The 15,653-nt window shown below is 43.9% G+C and overlaps 1 protein-coding gene across 6 annotated transcripts in view; it reads right to left on the reverse strand.

The window, feature by feature from the left end:
- Nucleotides 1–15,653, reverse strand: part of LEKR1 (leucine, glutamate and lysine rich 1) — a 515,362-nt gene that overhangs the window by 10,047 nt on the left and 489,662 nt on the right. For all 6 annotated transcript variants that reach the window (XM_029615748.1, XM_029615750.1, XM_029615751.1 and 3 more), the window contains 2 exons: nt 15,052–15,216; nt 5,075–5,374 (listed from right to left, as the gene is read on the reverse strand). In XM_029615748.1, the coding sequence (XP_029471608.1) occupies nt 5,075–5,374; nt 15,052–15,216 (465 nt within the window). The remainder of the gene's footprint in view (nt 1–5,074; nt 5,375–15,051; nt 15,217–15,653) is intronic.

Consider the following 15,653-nt stretch of genomic DNA (forward strand, 5'->3'; position numbering starts at 1 on the left):
ACATCCAGGCTGTGAGGGTGAGAAACTGGAGATCGGGATGAAGTAACACTCCCTGGTTCTACAATATCAGAGCTGGAAAAGTCTCTAATTTGAATCCTGAAATACTGCAAACTATTTTTTAACAAAAGAGGGGGAGATCTATTCCCTGCCTGTGGTGGAGATGGCCCTGAGGGGAAGTTAGAAGAATAGTCATCTTTGGAATAGAACTCTTCAGAAATGTACCCAGGCCAAAGGATTCTTGACTCTTATTCAGATAAGATGTACTGAACATAAGTCTGAGTCAACACCAATTCTGGAGCCAAAGACTTATGACTTCTAATGGTTGTTTCTTGGGATAATGGAACTAGAAAACATTGAGAGGCAGGAGAGACTTCCTGCTCTGATCCTTCCTAGCTTCAGTTTGTCATGGATGATGCCAATGCAGGCTCTAAGCAATAATCCTGGATCAGAACTGACATGCTGGATACTAAGGGTGAGGGTCCCAAGAGACAAATCTCTCAACACCGACTTCAAACTCACTGCTTGAACTTTGGTGCACCTGATATGCCAAGAAGCAATTTCTCAAGCTTCATGTCCAACTCTTTTGCAGATGACACAAAATTGTTCAGAGTAGTTAAATCACAAGCAGATTGTGATAAATTGCAGGAAGACCTTGTGAGACTGGAAAATTGGGCATCCACATGGCAGATGAAATTTAATGTGGATAAGTGCAAGGTGATGCATATAGGGAAAAATAACCCATGCTATAATTACACAATGTTGGGTTCCATATTAGGTGCTACAACCCAAGAAAGAGATCTAGGTGTCATAGTGGATAACACATTGAAATCGTCGGTACAGTGTGCTGCGGCAGTCAAAAAAGCAAACAGAATGTTGGGAATTATTAGAAAGGGAATAGTGAATAAAACGGAAAATGTCATAATGCCTCTGTATCGCTCCATGGTGAGACCGCACCTTGAATAATGTGTACAATTCTGGTCGCCGCATCTCAAAAAAGATATAATTGCGATGGAGAAGGTACAGAGAAGGGCTACCAAAATGATAAGGGGAATGGAACAACTCCCCTATGAGGAAAGACTAAAGAGGTTAGGACTTTTCAGCTTGGAGAAGAGACGACTGAGGGGGGATATGAGAGGTCTAGAACAGGTAGATGTGAATCGGTTATTTACTCTTTCGGATAGTAGAAAGACTAGGGGGCACTCCATGAAGTTAGCATGGGGCACATTTAAAACTAATCGGAGAAAGTTCTTTTTTACTCAACGCACAATTAAACTCTGGAATTTGTTGCCAGAGGATGTGGTTAGTGCAGTTAGTATAGCTGTGTTTAAAAAAGGATTGGATAAGTTCTTGGAGGAGAAGTCCATTACCTGCTATTAAGTTCACTTAGAGAATAGCCACTGCCATTAGCAATGGTAACATGGAATAGACTTTTTTTGGGTACTTGCCAGGTTCTTATGGCCTGGATTGGCCACTGTTGAAAACAGGATGCTGGGCTTGATGGACCCTTGGTCTGACCCAGTATGGCATTTTCTTATGTTCTTATGTTCTTCTTTGCAGTTGATGTATTGGGCATGGCCTAGAAGGGGACTTAATGCCCTCCAGTTTTTTGGAGGTCAGTACTAATGGCTCTTGATTGGACTCCTGGAGATATGACCGCTGTGCTCTCACAGCCATGGGCCAAAGAGCTGCACCAAAACTTGGAGCCTGTGCTTGATGCTAGCACTCTCAGACTCTAGAATTGAATGTCTAGAGCTCTTGTCTTGGCTTGAGCAGAAACTTATTTTGGTTATTGGATCTAGGAGCTGAAGAGGTCAATGGTCCCTTCGGTACAGCCCCACACTAGTACTTAGTGTGGCTCCTTGGTCTGTGTATCAAGTTTTCAGTGACAGTTTTGTGGAGCTAGACTTTTCCTTCTTGGCAAGGTAGATGAGGAGCCTGACTTTCTGGGCCTCATCCTCTTGGGGAGACATCCTTGCACAGATATTGTAGCCCAAAGCATCATGGCCTTGCCGCAAACATTTTAAAATGTTGCCCAACAAAAGTAGGCCCCTTGAACATTGTAGGCCCTAGCCAAATGGCCATGCTGGCACCCCCTCTCTCCCCCTCTCTCCTGGGGTCTACATGCCCCTTTGAATTCTCTTCACCTCTTCCAGAAGAGCATTCCAGGCAACCATCACTCTCCTGATGTTGGTTCTGAGTTATCCCTCCTGGATTTTTGTATTGTGACTCCTAGTTCTACAGTTTCCTTTCCAGCAAAAAAGATTCAAAGTTTATGCTTCATTAAGATCTTTCAGGTATCTAAAAGTCTCTATCATATCTCCCCTGCACCTCCTTTCTTCCAGAGTATACATATTTAGATCCTTTAGTCTCTCCTAGTAAGTCTTCAGTTACAGACCCCACACCATTTTGGTTGCCCTTCTCTGGACTGCCTCGATCCTGTTCTTATCCTTTTTGAGATATGGGCTCCAGAACAGAACACAGTATTCCAGGTGAGGCCTCACCAAGGACCTGTAAAGGGCATTATCACCTCCTTTTTCCTGACGGTTCTTCCTCTCTCTATGCAGTCCAGCATTCTTCTGGCTTTAGCTTCACCACTTTAAAATTGCCAGAAACTTTCGAAATGTCACGCACAAACATACTGAACCAAACCGGTCCCAAAACCGATCCCTGTGGCACTCCATTTAACACTGTTCTCTCTTCAGAATAGGTTCCATTTACCATTACAAGCTGTCTCCTGTCAGTCAACCAGCTTGTAATCCACACCATCACCTTGGCACCCACTCCCAAGCTTCTCATTTTATTCATGAGCCTTCTATGTGGGACTGTATCAAAAGCTTTGCTGAAATTCAAGTAAATCACATTGAGCGCTCTTCCTTGATCCAACTCTCTAGTCACTCAAACAAAAAAATCAATCAAATTTGTCTACTAGGACCTTCCCCCTGATGAATCTATGCTTACTCAGGTCCAGCAAACCACTGGATTGTAGATGGTTCGTTATCCTTTACTTCAGCAGAGTCTCCATTAATTTTCCCATCACCAAGGTGAGGCTATCTGGCCTGTAGTTTCCAGCATCCTCTCTGCTACCACCCTTGTGAAACGGGACCACAATCACTTTTTTTACACTCCTGTTTCCAGGGATCTACTGAACAGGTCTTTTAGTGGACTCACTAGCACATCTCTGAGCTCCTTTAATAGCCAGGGATGTACCTCATTTAGCCCCTTGGCCTTGTTCACGTTCAGTTTTCCTAGCTCTTCCCATATATTCTTTTCTGTAAATGAGGTTGCATCTACTCCACTTCCATCCACAGTCTTGTCAACCAGCAATGGCTCATCTCCAGGGTCTTCTTTAGTGAACACTGGATTGAAGTATTTGTGTAATATTTCTTCTGTTTCTTCATCTTTCTCCACACATTGTTCCTTGTCACCTTCAATTTCACTTTACCACCTTGGGCCAGCCTCCTTTCTTTGATATATCTGAAAAATGTTTTATCACCTCTCTTTACCTCTTTGGCAATCCTTTCTTCCCTTGGCCTTTTGCTTTCCTGACTTCTTTTTTCATCTTTCTCACTTTCACCAGTATTCTTCTTTTTGGGATCCTTTGTTCTTCTTGGATGCTGTTCTTTTTATCTTTATTTTTTCAGCCACCTCCTTTGAGAACCAGATCAATTCTCAAAGTGAGGTGATCATATCCACAGATGCCACAAAATTATTCAATGTTGTTAAAAAAAAAAACAAAAACAGCAAATTGTGAGGAATTGCAGAAGGAGCTTTCGAGACTAAGTATCTAAATGGCACATGAAATTTAATGTGGACAAGTACAAAGTGATGTGCATATGGAAAAAGAATCCCAACTACAGGAACTCAACGCTGGGTTCCATATTAGAAATCACCACCCAGGAAAAGGACTTTGGAGTCCTTGTAGACATTACATTGAAATCCTCAGCTCAGTGTGTGGCAGCAGACAAAAAAGCAAAAAAAAGTTAGGAATTATTTGAAATGAAATGGAGAATATCATAATGCTTCTTTATTGATTTGTGGTGTGACTGCACCTTGCGTATTGCTTACAGGTCTGGTCATCTCAATTCAAAGCAGACAGAGAAACTAGATAAAGTACAGACAAGGGCAACAAAATTGATGAAGAAAAACTAAATAGGTTAGGTCTCTTCATCTTGGAAAAGATTCAACTGAGAGGCAATATGACAGAGATGTATAAAATCTTGAGAGGAGTGGAATGGGTAAATGGGTTATTTATATACTTTTAAATACTATAACAAGGGGATATGCCATGAAAATAACAACCTGCAGATTTAAAACAAATTGTAGGAAGTACTTTTTCACTCAGCGCACAATCAAGCCATGGGATTTGTTTCCAAAGGATGTGGTCAAGGTGACTAGCATACCGGGGTTTAAAAGAGGTTTAGACAAACTCCTAGAGGAACAGTCCATAAACCATTGTTAGCTAGGTAGACTTAGGAAAGCCACTGCTTATCCCTGCAGGTGAGCAATAAGAAATAGATCTACTTTCTGGAATCTACCAGTTACTTGTGACCTGAATTGGGCACTGTCAGAGACACAATGCTAGGCTTGATGGACCCTGGTCTGACCCAGTATGGCATATCTTATGTTCTTATAACCTGAACAAGGAGTGATATCATGCAGGCAGTCAAGCCTGTACAGTTGACAACTGGGACAATCCTGTAAAGTAGATGGAAAATACTGGGCAGATTGGATGGATTAACTGGTCTTCTCTGCAGTCACTTATTATGTTACCAAATTAATATCTTTCACACTGCTTTCAAATTTCTTTAGTAAGCTTAAAACACCTTAAATAAACTTCTTAAAATGAAATACTGAAATTAAGAAAAGCACACATTATTTTTAAAGAAATATAATGTCCTAACATTAGCATATTTTGGACTATGACAAATGAATTAAATTGTTCTAGTAAAGGCACTGTTCATACTTTGGATATTTAGCCTTGTTCAGCTTTTTAAGAAAGCATCCTAATACTGAGATATTTGCAGAAAAGCTACATACTATTTCCAGTAAGACATGACTATGGTTCTCTTCCTACCTCTTCTTGGGCCTGGTTGAAATGCTGCATTAGCAATTTTAGCTCCTCTTTTAACTCCTTCAGTTCTTCTGACTTTTGTTGCGTTTCTTTACGCGTTTCTTCAGTAGCCAAGCTACTACTGTCCTGTTGTTTCTTCTGTTGAAGCTCAAGTTCAGAAATCAACAATTTAAGGCTTTGGATTTCTTTTGCTTTTGCTTGATCTTTCTGTACAAGTTTGCTCTGAGTTTCCTGTAGTTTCTTCTCCAGAGTCTCTACTTCTGTTTGTAGGTCATTACTGGCATTGTTGATCAAGATGGGTATCTACACAAAAATGTGAAATATAAATGCGGTACATATGAGGATAAATCCAAAAAGAAAAACGCAGCACTAAAGAGGTATGGGTTTGTTTTTATACCCAATTAGTAAACGAACCAAAAAAGCTTTGTAGCAAAGAGCTATCAATATCTGAGTAGGCAAGAAGAGCATGTACTTCTTGCCTACTCAGATGTTGGATTTACATTAAAAATTATGCTCTGTGCTATCAAGCTTTTTTGGTTTGTTTAATTTGGCATAAAAACAGACCCACAGCTCTTGCTACATAAAAAGACATAAATTAAGTCTGAAAATTACACATTCCATTTATTTAGATTTTAAGGAACAGTTGACTTCAGGCACACAGTAAGCTCCAAAATGGATGGAATTATTAATTCCTTGGGTCAAACAAAAGCTTTATGCCTTAGATAAAATATTGCTAATTACAAAAAAGGTTTAACAAATCACAGTTTCATTCTTTTCCGCCTTCTGCTTTGTATTTCCAGCTCAGTCAGAACCAGACATTGGATCTGGCACCAGGACCCTTCATTTACAACTACTCAGGAATATTTCCCCCTATTTTATATCCCTGCCCCCAGTGGCCCTCCTGTGTCCTGTCTAGGTCTCCCAATGGCCTAGCTCACCTGTGTATCCCTTGCCCTGTTCACTGTTTCAGTCTTGCCCTATCTTTGTTCTATCCCTATCCTCTTTGGCTTGCCTGTGCACACTTTGTTCCTGTGAGTATCCTGTTCTTGAGCCAGTGCACCGTTCTCCATAAGACCTGCCAGACACCAGCACTGAAGGGCTCAACCTGACTGGAAGGTAGCTGGTCAGGCAGAAGATCTACACCAGTCCTGCCTGCTCCTGAACCCTGCAGAAGATGGCACACTTGACCTGCCTGCTCGTGACTCCTGCTTCCTCTGCTTGGGGGCATCCCCAAATCATCCCTTATAGCCATGACACCGGAAATCCTTCTGGAACCTTGCAAAATGGGCCCTGAATCTGGCCTCTAAGTGTTGTCTTTAAATAAGGACCATGACTTATTTGCAATATCCCCATTCCAGCTGATCTGAGGAGCAGAAGACCTGACTCGGGGATCTCCACATTGCATTTTGTGGCACTGCCACTGAGCTACCCGGCTGACCCCCGTTTAAATTTCATATATTCTGCCTTATATGTTGCTGGCCTGGTGGTTCAGGGGTACTGCTGTGTACTGTCATGCAAAGGACTTAGGCATCATTCCCTGGTCAGGTCTTCTGGGATGTTCAGGGCTAAGGATGCTGCAGAAGCAGTGCCTACAGTCCTTAGGGGGAGAAAATCATTCTGCACTGCCAACATCTAGTGGCTGAATTTAAGGCCAATGACTCTAGAGTTCCAAAAGGATCCCTTGTGCGTGAGTTCTGGCCATGGACTGTCATGGCAATTACTAGGCTAAAGTCAGTTAGGAAAGAATTTTGCAATAGATGAAAAATTTCCAGGTAGTTGTGAATGAAGGCCGATGGCACCAGATCCTAGCTGTAGTTCCAAAGGTGCAGGAAGAAACTACCAAGTCAAAAAAACAAAACACAAAACAGAGAGCTAACATGGCAAAAGAATATAAAGAACTTGTATGGGAACATCTGTATAGATGTTAAATGGTCTTAATTTCTTTTCATGATTTGATTGTAGCACCTAAAGGTAATTTCAAAACATATAAAAGCCTGTTTTGTACTTGACATTTAAATTATGCAGAATGGTTTTGAAATACAAATCTAGGTAATCAGACATACTGTTATGATTCTGCACTTACCTCTGCAGCGCAGGAGCCGTGGACTTTAATCTTCAGCGCGGTTTGGAGCCACGCCTATCGGGACCCTCTTGCGGCAGGGAGTGCTGCCGACGCTCTCTTCAGCTTCACGGCCTGGAGGCTGCAGTCCCCAGGCTTTCCTGGAGGCTGGAGCCGCCCTTGGTGCTCCCAGCAGCGGCAGGAGCCGCTGCTGACTTCGGGTCCTGTGTAGAGGCCCGGCTTCTCCCTGCACTGCTCCTGCAGGATGGTTCTGATTACTTCCTGCTTCCTGTCTCCTAGGGCGCGGGCCGTGCCTCCTTCAGAGATTTAAAGGGCCAGCCTCCTGGCCCTACCTGGACTCCTCCCAGGGCGTTTCCTGATCTTCTGCCCTATGTAAGGACCCAGCTTCCATCCCTTAGGGGCCTTCACAAGGAGTTAGTTCCTTTCCAGGACTTCTCGTCTTCACTCCTGCTGGTATTTCCTGTTCTTCGTGGGATCCCTCATCGTTCTTCATGTTCCTAGTCTCTTCCTGATGTTTCATGGTTTTCCTGATGTCTTGTGGTCTTCCTGTGATGTTCCAGCTCCTCGAGTCCTCCAGATGTCCATCCCGAGGGTAAATCCGTTGTGTCCGGTTCCTGTTCTTGGACATTGGAGCCTCGGTCAGTTGGGTTCCTTCCTGATGCCTCCTCTCTGCTTCTGCTTCCTGGACCCTTGGTTCCTCATGGCTACCTTCTCTGGCGTGACATGTCGTGTCTCGTCACCTCGTGGCATAGGCCAGCCTTCTCGTCTCGCAGAACTAGTCTCCGGAGGGTCATCTTCACTTCGAAGCCAAGTTTCGTCTTGGTCCCATGTTTCATGTCTTAAGCCAAGTCTTGCCTTGACCCCCTTCCCTTTGCTCGAAGCCAAGTCTTGTCTTGGTCCCTTACCCTGGAATTTGTCTCAGCCCTCGGATGTTCTGGTGGCTGCACCGTCCATGCCTAAGGCTCTGATTGAACCTGTACCATTCCAGCGTGGTCCGCGACCAGCCATGGGCAGCTGTGTAGGGCGCGCCTTGGTAAGGCTTCTACTGAATCTTCACAATGTTCCGGCTTCAACTACCACGTATGCATCTGGAGACTCTTCGCATTCAAGCGAGGTCCGCGACCAGTCCATGGGCTGTGGGCTGTGTAGGGCGCGCTGCGTTGCAGCCTCAAACCAGTACTTGTTCCTAAAACCTTGATCCTGAGTCTTCGTGCTCAAGCTTCTTGTCTGAGTCTTCACATCTCAAACTTCTCGTCTGAGTCTTCACACCCCAAGTCTCCTGTCTCAGCATTCATGTTCCAGAGCCTTCATCTGCCATCGTCTTCTGCTGGCCTGCTGCCATTGCTGTTTCCAGCGGCAGGTCCGAAAGGGCTTGGAGTAGTCGGAGAACCACTCAGAGACCAACCAAGGGTGGTTGGTCTCATTGAGGTATGCAGGTCGGCAGGGGCCTGGGCTTGGTCTTGACCCAGACACGGATTTGTCTTACCAGCCTCGGTGTTTCCCCGGAGCTTCTCTCTGGGTTCACCGAGGTCCAAGGGCACACATCTCTTTCTCGCGCAGCAGCTGCTCATGGCATCTCTTGCTCCGTCTAGCCAAAGCCTGCGTGTGCATAACAGAGGGCTAAGGCTTCTCAAGGCCCCCCTTTCCGTAACACGTACAATGTACACTGGTAAATCTTTGGACAGTTCTATTTTTAAAACATCCAGTTGCCTTGATCAGTGGCAGAATGGACTGACCAAAAATACCACCAAAATAACCAGCCCGTATGTAGCAGTAATGGGGAAAGCTTGAAACAATGATCAAAAAATCCTGTACTGTTTCTTTATAACTCTTGTATCACCCCAATTAGAAAATGTGAAGGACCATGATAAACATGCTGCTGTAGTGACTCATACTGCATTGTCAATGAGTTGTAATCATAGGTCCACAAGAGAGAAAAATGTATTCAAACTTTTTTAGTTGCACTTAAAGGGGCAGATTTTAAGTGTTACACGCGCGGGGTACTGCTGCACGCATGTTATAAAATCCGGGGTCGGCGCGCGCAAGGGGGTGCACACTTGTGCACCTTGCACGCGCTGAGCCCAAGGGGAGCCCCGATGGCTTTTCCTGTTCCATCCAAGGCCAATCCGAAATCAGAGCGGCCTTAGAGGGAACTTTTTTTTCGATCCCCCCCACCTTTCCCTCCCTTCCCCTATCTAACCCACCCCCCAGCCCTAACTAAATTCCCCCCAACTTTTTTTCAGGAGTTACGCTTTATGTCCATATGTCCCGCCGAGCCTATGCATAATAGGCTCGGCGTGCACCAGGGTAGGTTTTCGGGGGTTACGCACGTAACCCTTTGAAAATCTACCCCAAAATGTCCACCATAACTCTCAAAAAGTTGCAAATGCTTAACTTGAACAGCTGAATAGCCAAGAGTGCACTGAACAGCTTTAATAAACAGACTGAGTGGTATACTGTGCTATAAAACTGGGCTATGATCTACACACATCTTTGACTGAATGCTTGCGCTTTGGCTATTGGCCAATCAGCAAATAGTATGTTAATAATTCACTTCTATTTCAGTATTTAATGGCTTATCTCCCCATTCGTTTCATTACTTTCAAACAATGTGGGAACCTTTTTGGACCATCTGGTGAACGGAACTAAAGGACTATTGAAGGGGCCCCTGAAGAAGAACACTTTTGAAACATAGGGCTGGATTTTCTAAGATTGCACCTCTTACTGAATCCCGCGGTAACGAGGAGCAGGGGGGGGGGGGCGAGCCTGCGAATGCTGGCAGCTATTGCACCACCGTGGTGTTATCGCTGCCAGCTTTCGCACCCAATAGCGCCACTGTGAAAGGTGGCGCTATTGGGCATGCTACTGGCGGTGATAATGGGTCTTACCTTATCGCCGCCAGCGAAGTTGCCACCGCGTCCGCCTCGACTCCTCCTTTTCCGGTCCCGACACTGCCCCGACTCCGCCCCTATCTAGCTATTGCAGGCGAAAAGTCCCTTTTCACCTGCGATAGGGATAGAAAATGACCCCCATAGTTCTGTGCGGGGTTGTTGTTTAATGAAGATTGGACTCTTGGCTATTTAGCTGTTCAAGTTAAGCGTATGTGAAGTTTTGAGTGTTATGGTGGACTGTTTCTAAGTGCAACTAAAAAAAATTTGAATTCATTTTATTTTCTTGTAGACCTATGATTATAATTCATTGCCAATGCAGTATGAGTCATTACAGTGGCATGTTTATGACGGTCAATTTCACAATTTCTAACTGGAGTGTTACAAGAGTTACAAAAGTTATAAAGGAACAGTGAGGGACTTTTTTCATTGTTGACCAAAAATACTCCATTTTTAAGTGGCATCATTTGGTCACTTTACCATCATGGCATACTTACCAATATATCTGTTTTGTTTTTTTTTAATAATACTTAGCTAAAGAATCAATTTGGATGGCAATTAGTAAGAACCCTGAGTTGATTTTGTTCCTTGGTGTGCAATTCTGGTCACCACATCTCAAGAAAGATATAGTTGCGATGGAGAAAGTACAGAGAAGTGCAACCAAATCGATAAAAGGAATGGAACAGATCCCCTATGAGGAAAGGCTGAAGAGGTTAGGCCTGTTCAGCTTGGAGAAGAGACGGCTGAGGGGGGATATGATAGATGTCTTTAAGATCATGAGAGGTCTTGAACGAGTAGATGTGAATCGGTTATTTACACTTTCGAATAATAGAAGGACTAGGGGGCATTCAATGAAGTTAGCAAGTAGCACATTTAAGACTAATCGGAGAAAATTCTTTTTCACTCATCGCACAATAAAGCTCTGGAATTTGTTGCCAGAGGATGTGGTTAGTGCAGTTAGTTTAGCTGGGTTCAAAAAAGGTTTGGATAAGTTCTTGGAGGAGAAGTCCATTAACGGCTATTAATCAAGTTTACTTAGGGAATAGCCACTGCTATTAATTGCATCAGTAGCATGGGATCTTCTTAGTGTTTGGGTAATTGCCAGGTTCTTGTGGCCTGGTTTGGCCTCTGTTGGAAACAGGATGCTGGGCTTGATGGACCCTTGGTCTGACCCAGCATGGCAATTTCTTATGATCTTATGTTCAGTAAGAAAGCTGATTTTCACTTGGCTGGGGCATCGACTGAATCAAAAGAGGGAGTGTTCTGTTGCAGTCACCAGTAGTAGGACATATACAAAGACAATGTGGCATATGCTGATTACAATCCAGAACAATCAAAAGGTTGGAATGGGCAATTTTCAAAAGATTTTACCTAGGAACTAAGCTGATATTCAGAGGGCTGAAATTTTTCTTTCCTCTCTGCGCAGGTACTTTTACCTCTGCCTCAAAAGGGCAGGGATGGCACACAACACACGGGAATTTCATGTTGAAATTCCTGTGCATGCTTTGTGGTGCCAACTTTGCACCTGCAGTCTGTGGTTACAGAAGTACCTATGGTGATGCTGGTTCTGAAATTTTCAAAGAGACCATCTCTTTTTGAAAATTCACTTGCAGGCCCTGAAAGCCCCACATACATTTTTAAAGGCCCTTTATTCAGTCTGTGTATTCAGAACTTAACGAGTCAACTACCTTAATGCCATGTTATTCTTATGGCACTTTCTTAAGGGAGTGGCATAGCATGACTCAAATAGTTTTTGTATAGTCCTTTATAGTTATTTCTTCGGGGGAAAAAAGAAGACTTTGCCCTTAATATATTTGGTCAGTCACATTTCCTTAATCAGACTGTAGCATGCCATTATTTCACAGTGATATCTACAACAGGAACTACACATTCATTCATTGGTTCTTATGTCATTCTTTTTCTTCTGCTGTAATACAGTAAGGAAGGATCGTAACAATTTTCAACATCCTGAATGAAAAACATTTAGGAAAGGATAACATGCAGAATCTAAAGGAAAGGAGATGTTCTTTAAGACAAAAGAGTAAATATAATTGTACCATTAGTGAAACTAGTGAGATGTGTATGTCCCACACATACACATCTCATTATTCATTGATTTACTTTACATTTTAGTGATATTAGCATTTTTGATAGCACAAAGATCTAATATTGGCCCAGGTAAAATTGGAATATTAGTAGGTTGTGCTACATCAGGGCTTCCCAAACTGTGGGTCGGCACCCCAACCAGGGGTCACAGAACATTTAGCTGGGGGTCAGAAGTGCCTCAAACAGCAGTGCTCTTCAAGCACCAGCAGCAGCAGATGCATTCACAGGCCCTGTAGTAGTTCCCCCCTCCCCCCCAAATATGAGTTTCTATGGTAATAGGAAGCTCTGCGCAAGGAGGAATTGGGGCCTGTGAGCTTGATGGCACTCATTACCAATGCTGTTGCAGCTTGTTGGGTTTGGGACCCTCTAAGAAAAGAGGAGCGGGCTCGGTGTGCATGGGCCAGAACAGACTGCCACTACTTCTTATTCTTCATCCACCATTGAACCTGCCCAAGAGAAAAATGTTGTCCCTGTCATCAGCCTGTCTTCTTTTCCCTCCAGCTGTCATTCACCTTTGGCCTGGGGCCAAAAGGAAAATGTTGCCACTGCCCCTGGCCTGGGGGATTTTTGGGAGCTATCCGATGCAGGAGGAGTTTGAAGGTTGGATCAGGTGGATAGGGACTGGTCATGGATGGTGAGAGAGGGGGGAATGACAGAAGTTCAAGAAGTGGATTTTAGAGAGGAGTTGGGGGTGAGAGAGAATCAGGTGTGAGATGTAAAAGATGGGTTGGAGGGGAAGATGTGAAGCTGGGAAGTGAGAGAGAGGAGATGGGAGATGAATGTGACAAGGGAATGGGGAAGAGGTGAGATGGAGGGGATTACAGAGGATCAGTTGGGGTTTATAAGAAGGACTTGAGGATGTGGGGATGTGAAAAGGGATGAAGGGGATAAAAGGCAAGGATGAGCTGGGGAGCTTGAGAGTGGTTGGGGTTAAGAGGGGTTCTTGTGGAGGGGAGGAGATTGAGAGAAAAGGTCCTCTGGAAGAGTGAGGTTGAAAGAGATGAGCAACTAGAGACAAAAGCGATCAGCTGGAGTACGGGGAGAGTGAGAGTGGGGGGATTGTTGAAGGAGGACTGCACCCCTACTATTTGTTTTGATTGTCCTCTGGTGAATGCCCAGATGCAGTATATGTCCCTTCTTCAGATGTCAAACACTTTCACATATCTGAAGATGGGACCTATATAATATCGAAAGCTCATTAATTGCTCTATCTATTTGCTTGGTCCAATACAAGCTATCACAGCCATTACAATAACATTTCTAGTAAAAATGAAATGCTGCTAATGTAGCACAGAAATGTAGTTTCTGTTTTCTTGTATGCATTACTCTGTATTACTGTGAAAGAACTAAAAGAGAATGGGGGTAATTTTAAGGCTGTCCACATAAGTCCAAAGTCTGCAGGTATTTTTTAGCCTGTGAACTTTGCACCAATTTTTAAGGTGAAAGCATGTGCATATTTTCATGTTTGAAAATTACCCCAGGAAAAATACCAACATACATTTGTATCTGCTGTGCGGGTACCTTTCACAGCAAAAACTAAGCTGCATACAAAAGTATGAGCATAGTTCCAAGTTCTGTCCCAACCTTCCCCCCAAGAACACCTGCCACTACTGCAGGTAAAAGAGATCCTATGGATGTACTTTTATCTAAAAGTCCATTCCTGAGGGTAAAGCACTGTTTTACCCATGGAAGTAGCTTTTAAAAATTATCTTCTATAAGGGCATCTACATAATACAGCTATACAATACTTCTTTGGGCCAAGCTTGCTATTTTTCACAAATGAGGATCCAGTGCAGCTGGGAACCTGACACAATCCAATTCACTACTATTTATGGGGTGGAAGGGGCTTCTAAAGTTGAGATACCATGTTTTCCCCCTGAATTAGGACTCACCTTCTCCCTCTGTGACTCAGTCAATCACAGTGAGTCTTCAGTAGGGAGGCTACAGGCTTCAACCCTCTTATTCCCATCTAGAGTTGTCAGGGGCGTATGATGGGTAGGCCACTGCCTCCCAGCTCCTGCTGGACTGATGAGCAGGTCTCCTGCATAACAGTGTGCAGTAGGGATGTGAATCGAGCTTCGGACGATTGAAAATATCGATATTTTCAAAATCGTCAGAAATCGGGGGTTCCCCCAAAATGATAGGAAAACCCCACGATATTGATCATGGGGGTTCCCTTATCGTTTTGGGGAAGGGCAGGAAAAACGGCACACAAAAATAACCCCTAAACCCACCCCGACCCTTTAAAACTAACCCCTTAGCTTCCCCCACCCTCCCGACCCCCCAAAAAAACTTTTTACAGGTACCTGGTGGTCCAGTGGGGGTCCCAAGAGCGATCTCCCGCTCCGGGCCGTCGGCTGCCACTAATCAAAATGGCGCCGATGGCCCTTTGCCCTTACCATGTGACAGGGTATCCGTGCCAGGATACCCTGTCACATGGTAAGGACGGTCCGGAGCGGGAAATCGCTCCCGGGACCCACACTGGACCACCAGGTACCTGTAAAAAGTTTTTTTGGGGGTCGGGAGGGTGGGGGAAGCTAAGGGGTTAGTTTTAAAGGGTCGTGGTGGGTTTTTTTGTTTATCGGCTCGGGCGCAGGCGATAAACAAAACCGCGATCGGGCCCGATGCAAAAAAACCCACATGTGAATTGGAACCGGAATCCGAACCGATTCCGGTTCCGATTCACATCTCTAGTGTGCAGTGCTGTCACAAGAGCTGTCACAACATATACGAAATATATTTTGTCTCCAGTAGTTATTTTATTAAAAATAAATATTTAGCCCACACTATCTGTGGGCAGGTTACATAGCAAATATTCATAATTAAATCACAAAGAAAAATAACAATCTATATTTCAGTTAAAAATGCAACAGGCACTGCTAAAACATTCTAACAGTTGAACAAACCTTCATCTGCAATTCTTTTAGCTCGTCCTGGTATTTTCTAAGCAGCTCTTCATGCTTCTCTCTTTCAATGTCTAATTCCATTTTTGCTTCTTCTTTAAGTTTCAGAACTTTTTCTTTAAGGTCAGTAGAGTATTGGGTTCGTTCTTTTCTTAATTCATTTTCCATCTAGAAAGCAAGCATCTTTTAATGTATACATACTCTATATTAACACCACATAGCACTTTCAAGCTTCAAATCCATGCTAGAAATATAACAGGGATGTGCAGCCCAAAATTTTGTTAGGTTGTTTTTTTTCATTTCAGGGGTGGAGGTGGGGTTTGTTTGTTTTTGGTTCATTTAATGATTTTTTTGGTTTGTTTCATTTCCCAAGTCAAAAAAACAAAAACAAAACATTAAACGCTACCTTTCCCCCCCCCCCTTCCAAAAATGAAAAAATCAAACAAACTGGGTTTTCCTGGGACTCTCCCACCCCCCAAAAAACTGAGCATAGGGCTTAGGCCTACTCAGCTGGACTGAGCTGGAGCTTCCTGGAGTCCCTCCCTCCGTCCCCTGGAAATATGTGCTGGGCCAAGGACTTTCCCCCCTGGCCCCCTCTTACCCCT

This window comes from Rhinatrema bivittatum, chromosome 9 (assembly GCF_901001135.1).
Source record: "Rhinatrema bivittatum chromosome 9, aRhiBiv1.1, whole genome shotgun sequence".
Classification (NCBI taxonomy): domain Eukaryota; kingdom Metazoa; phylum Chordata; class Amphibia; order Gymnophiona; family Rhinatrematidae; genus Rhinatrema; species Rhinatrema bivittatum.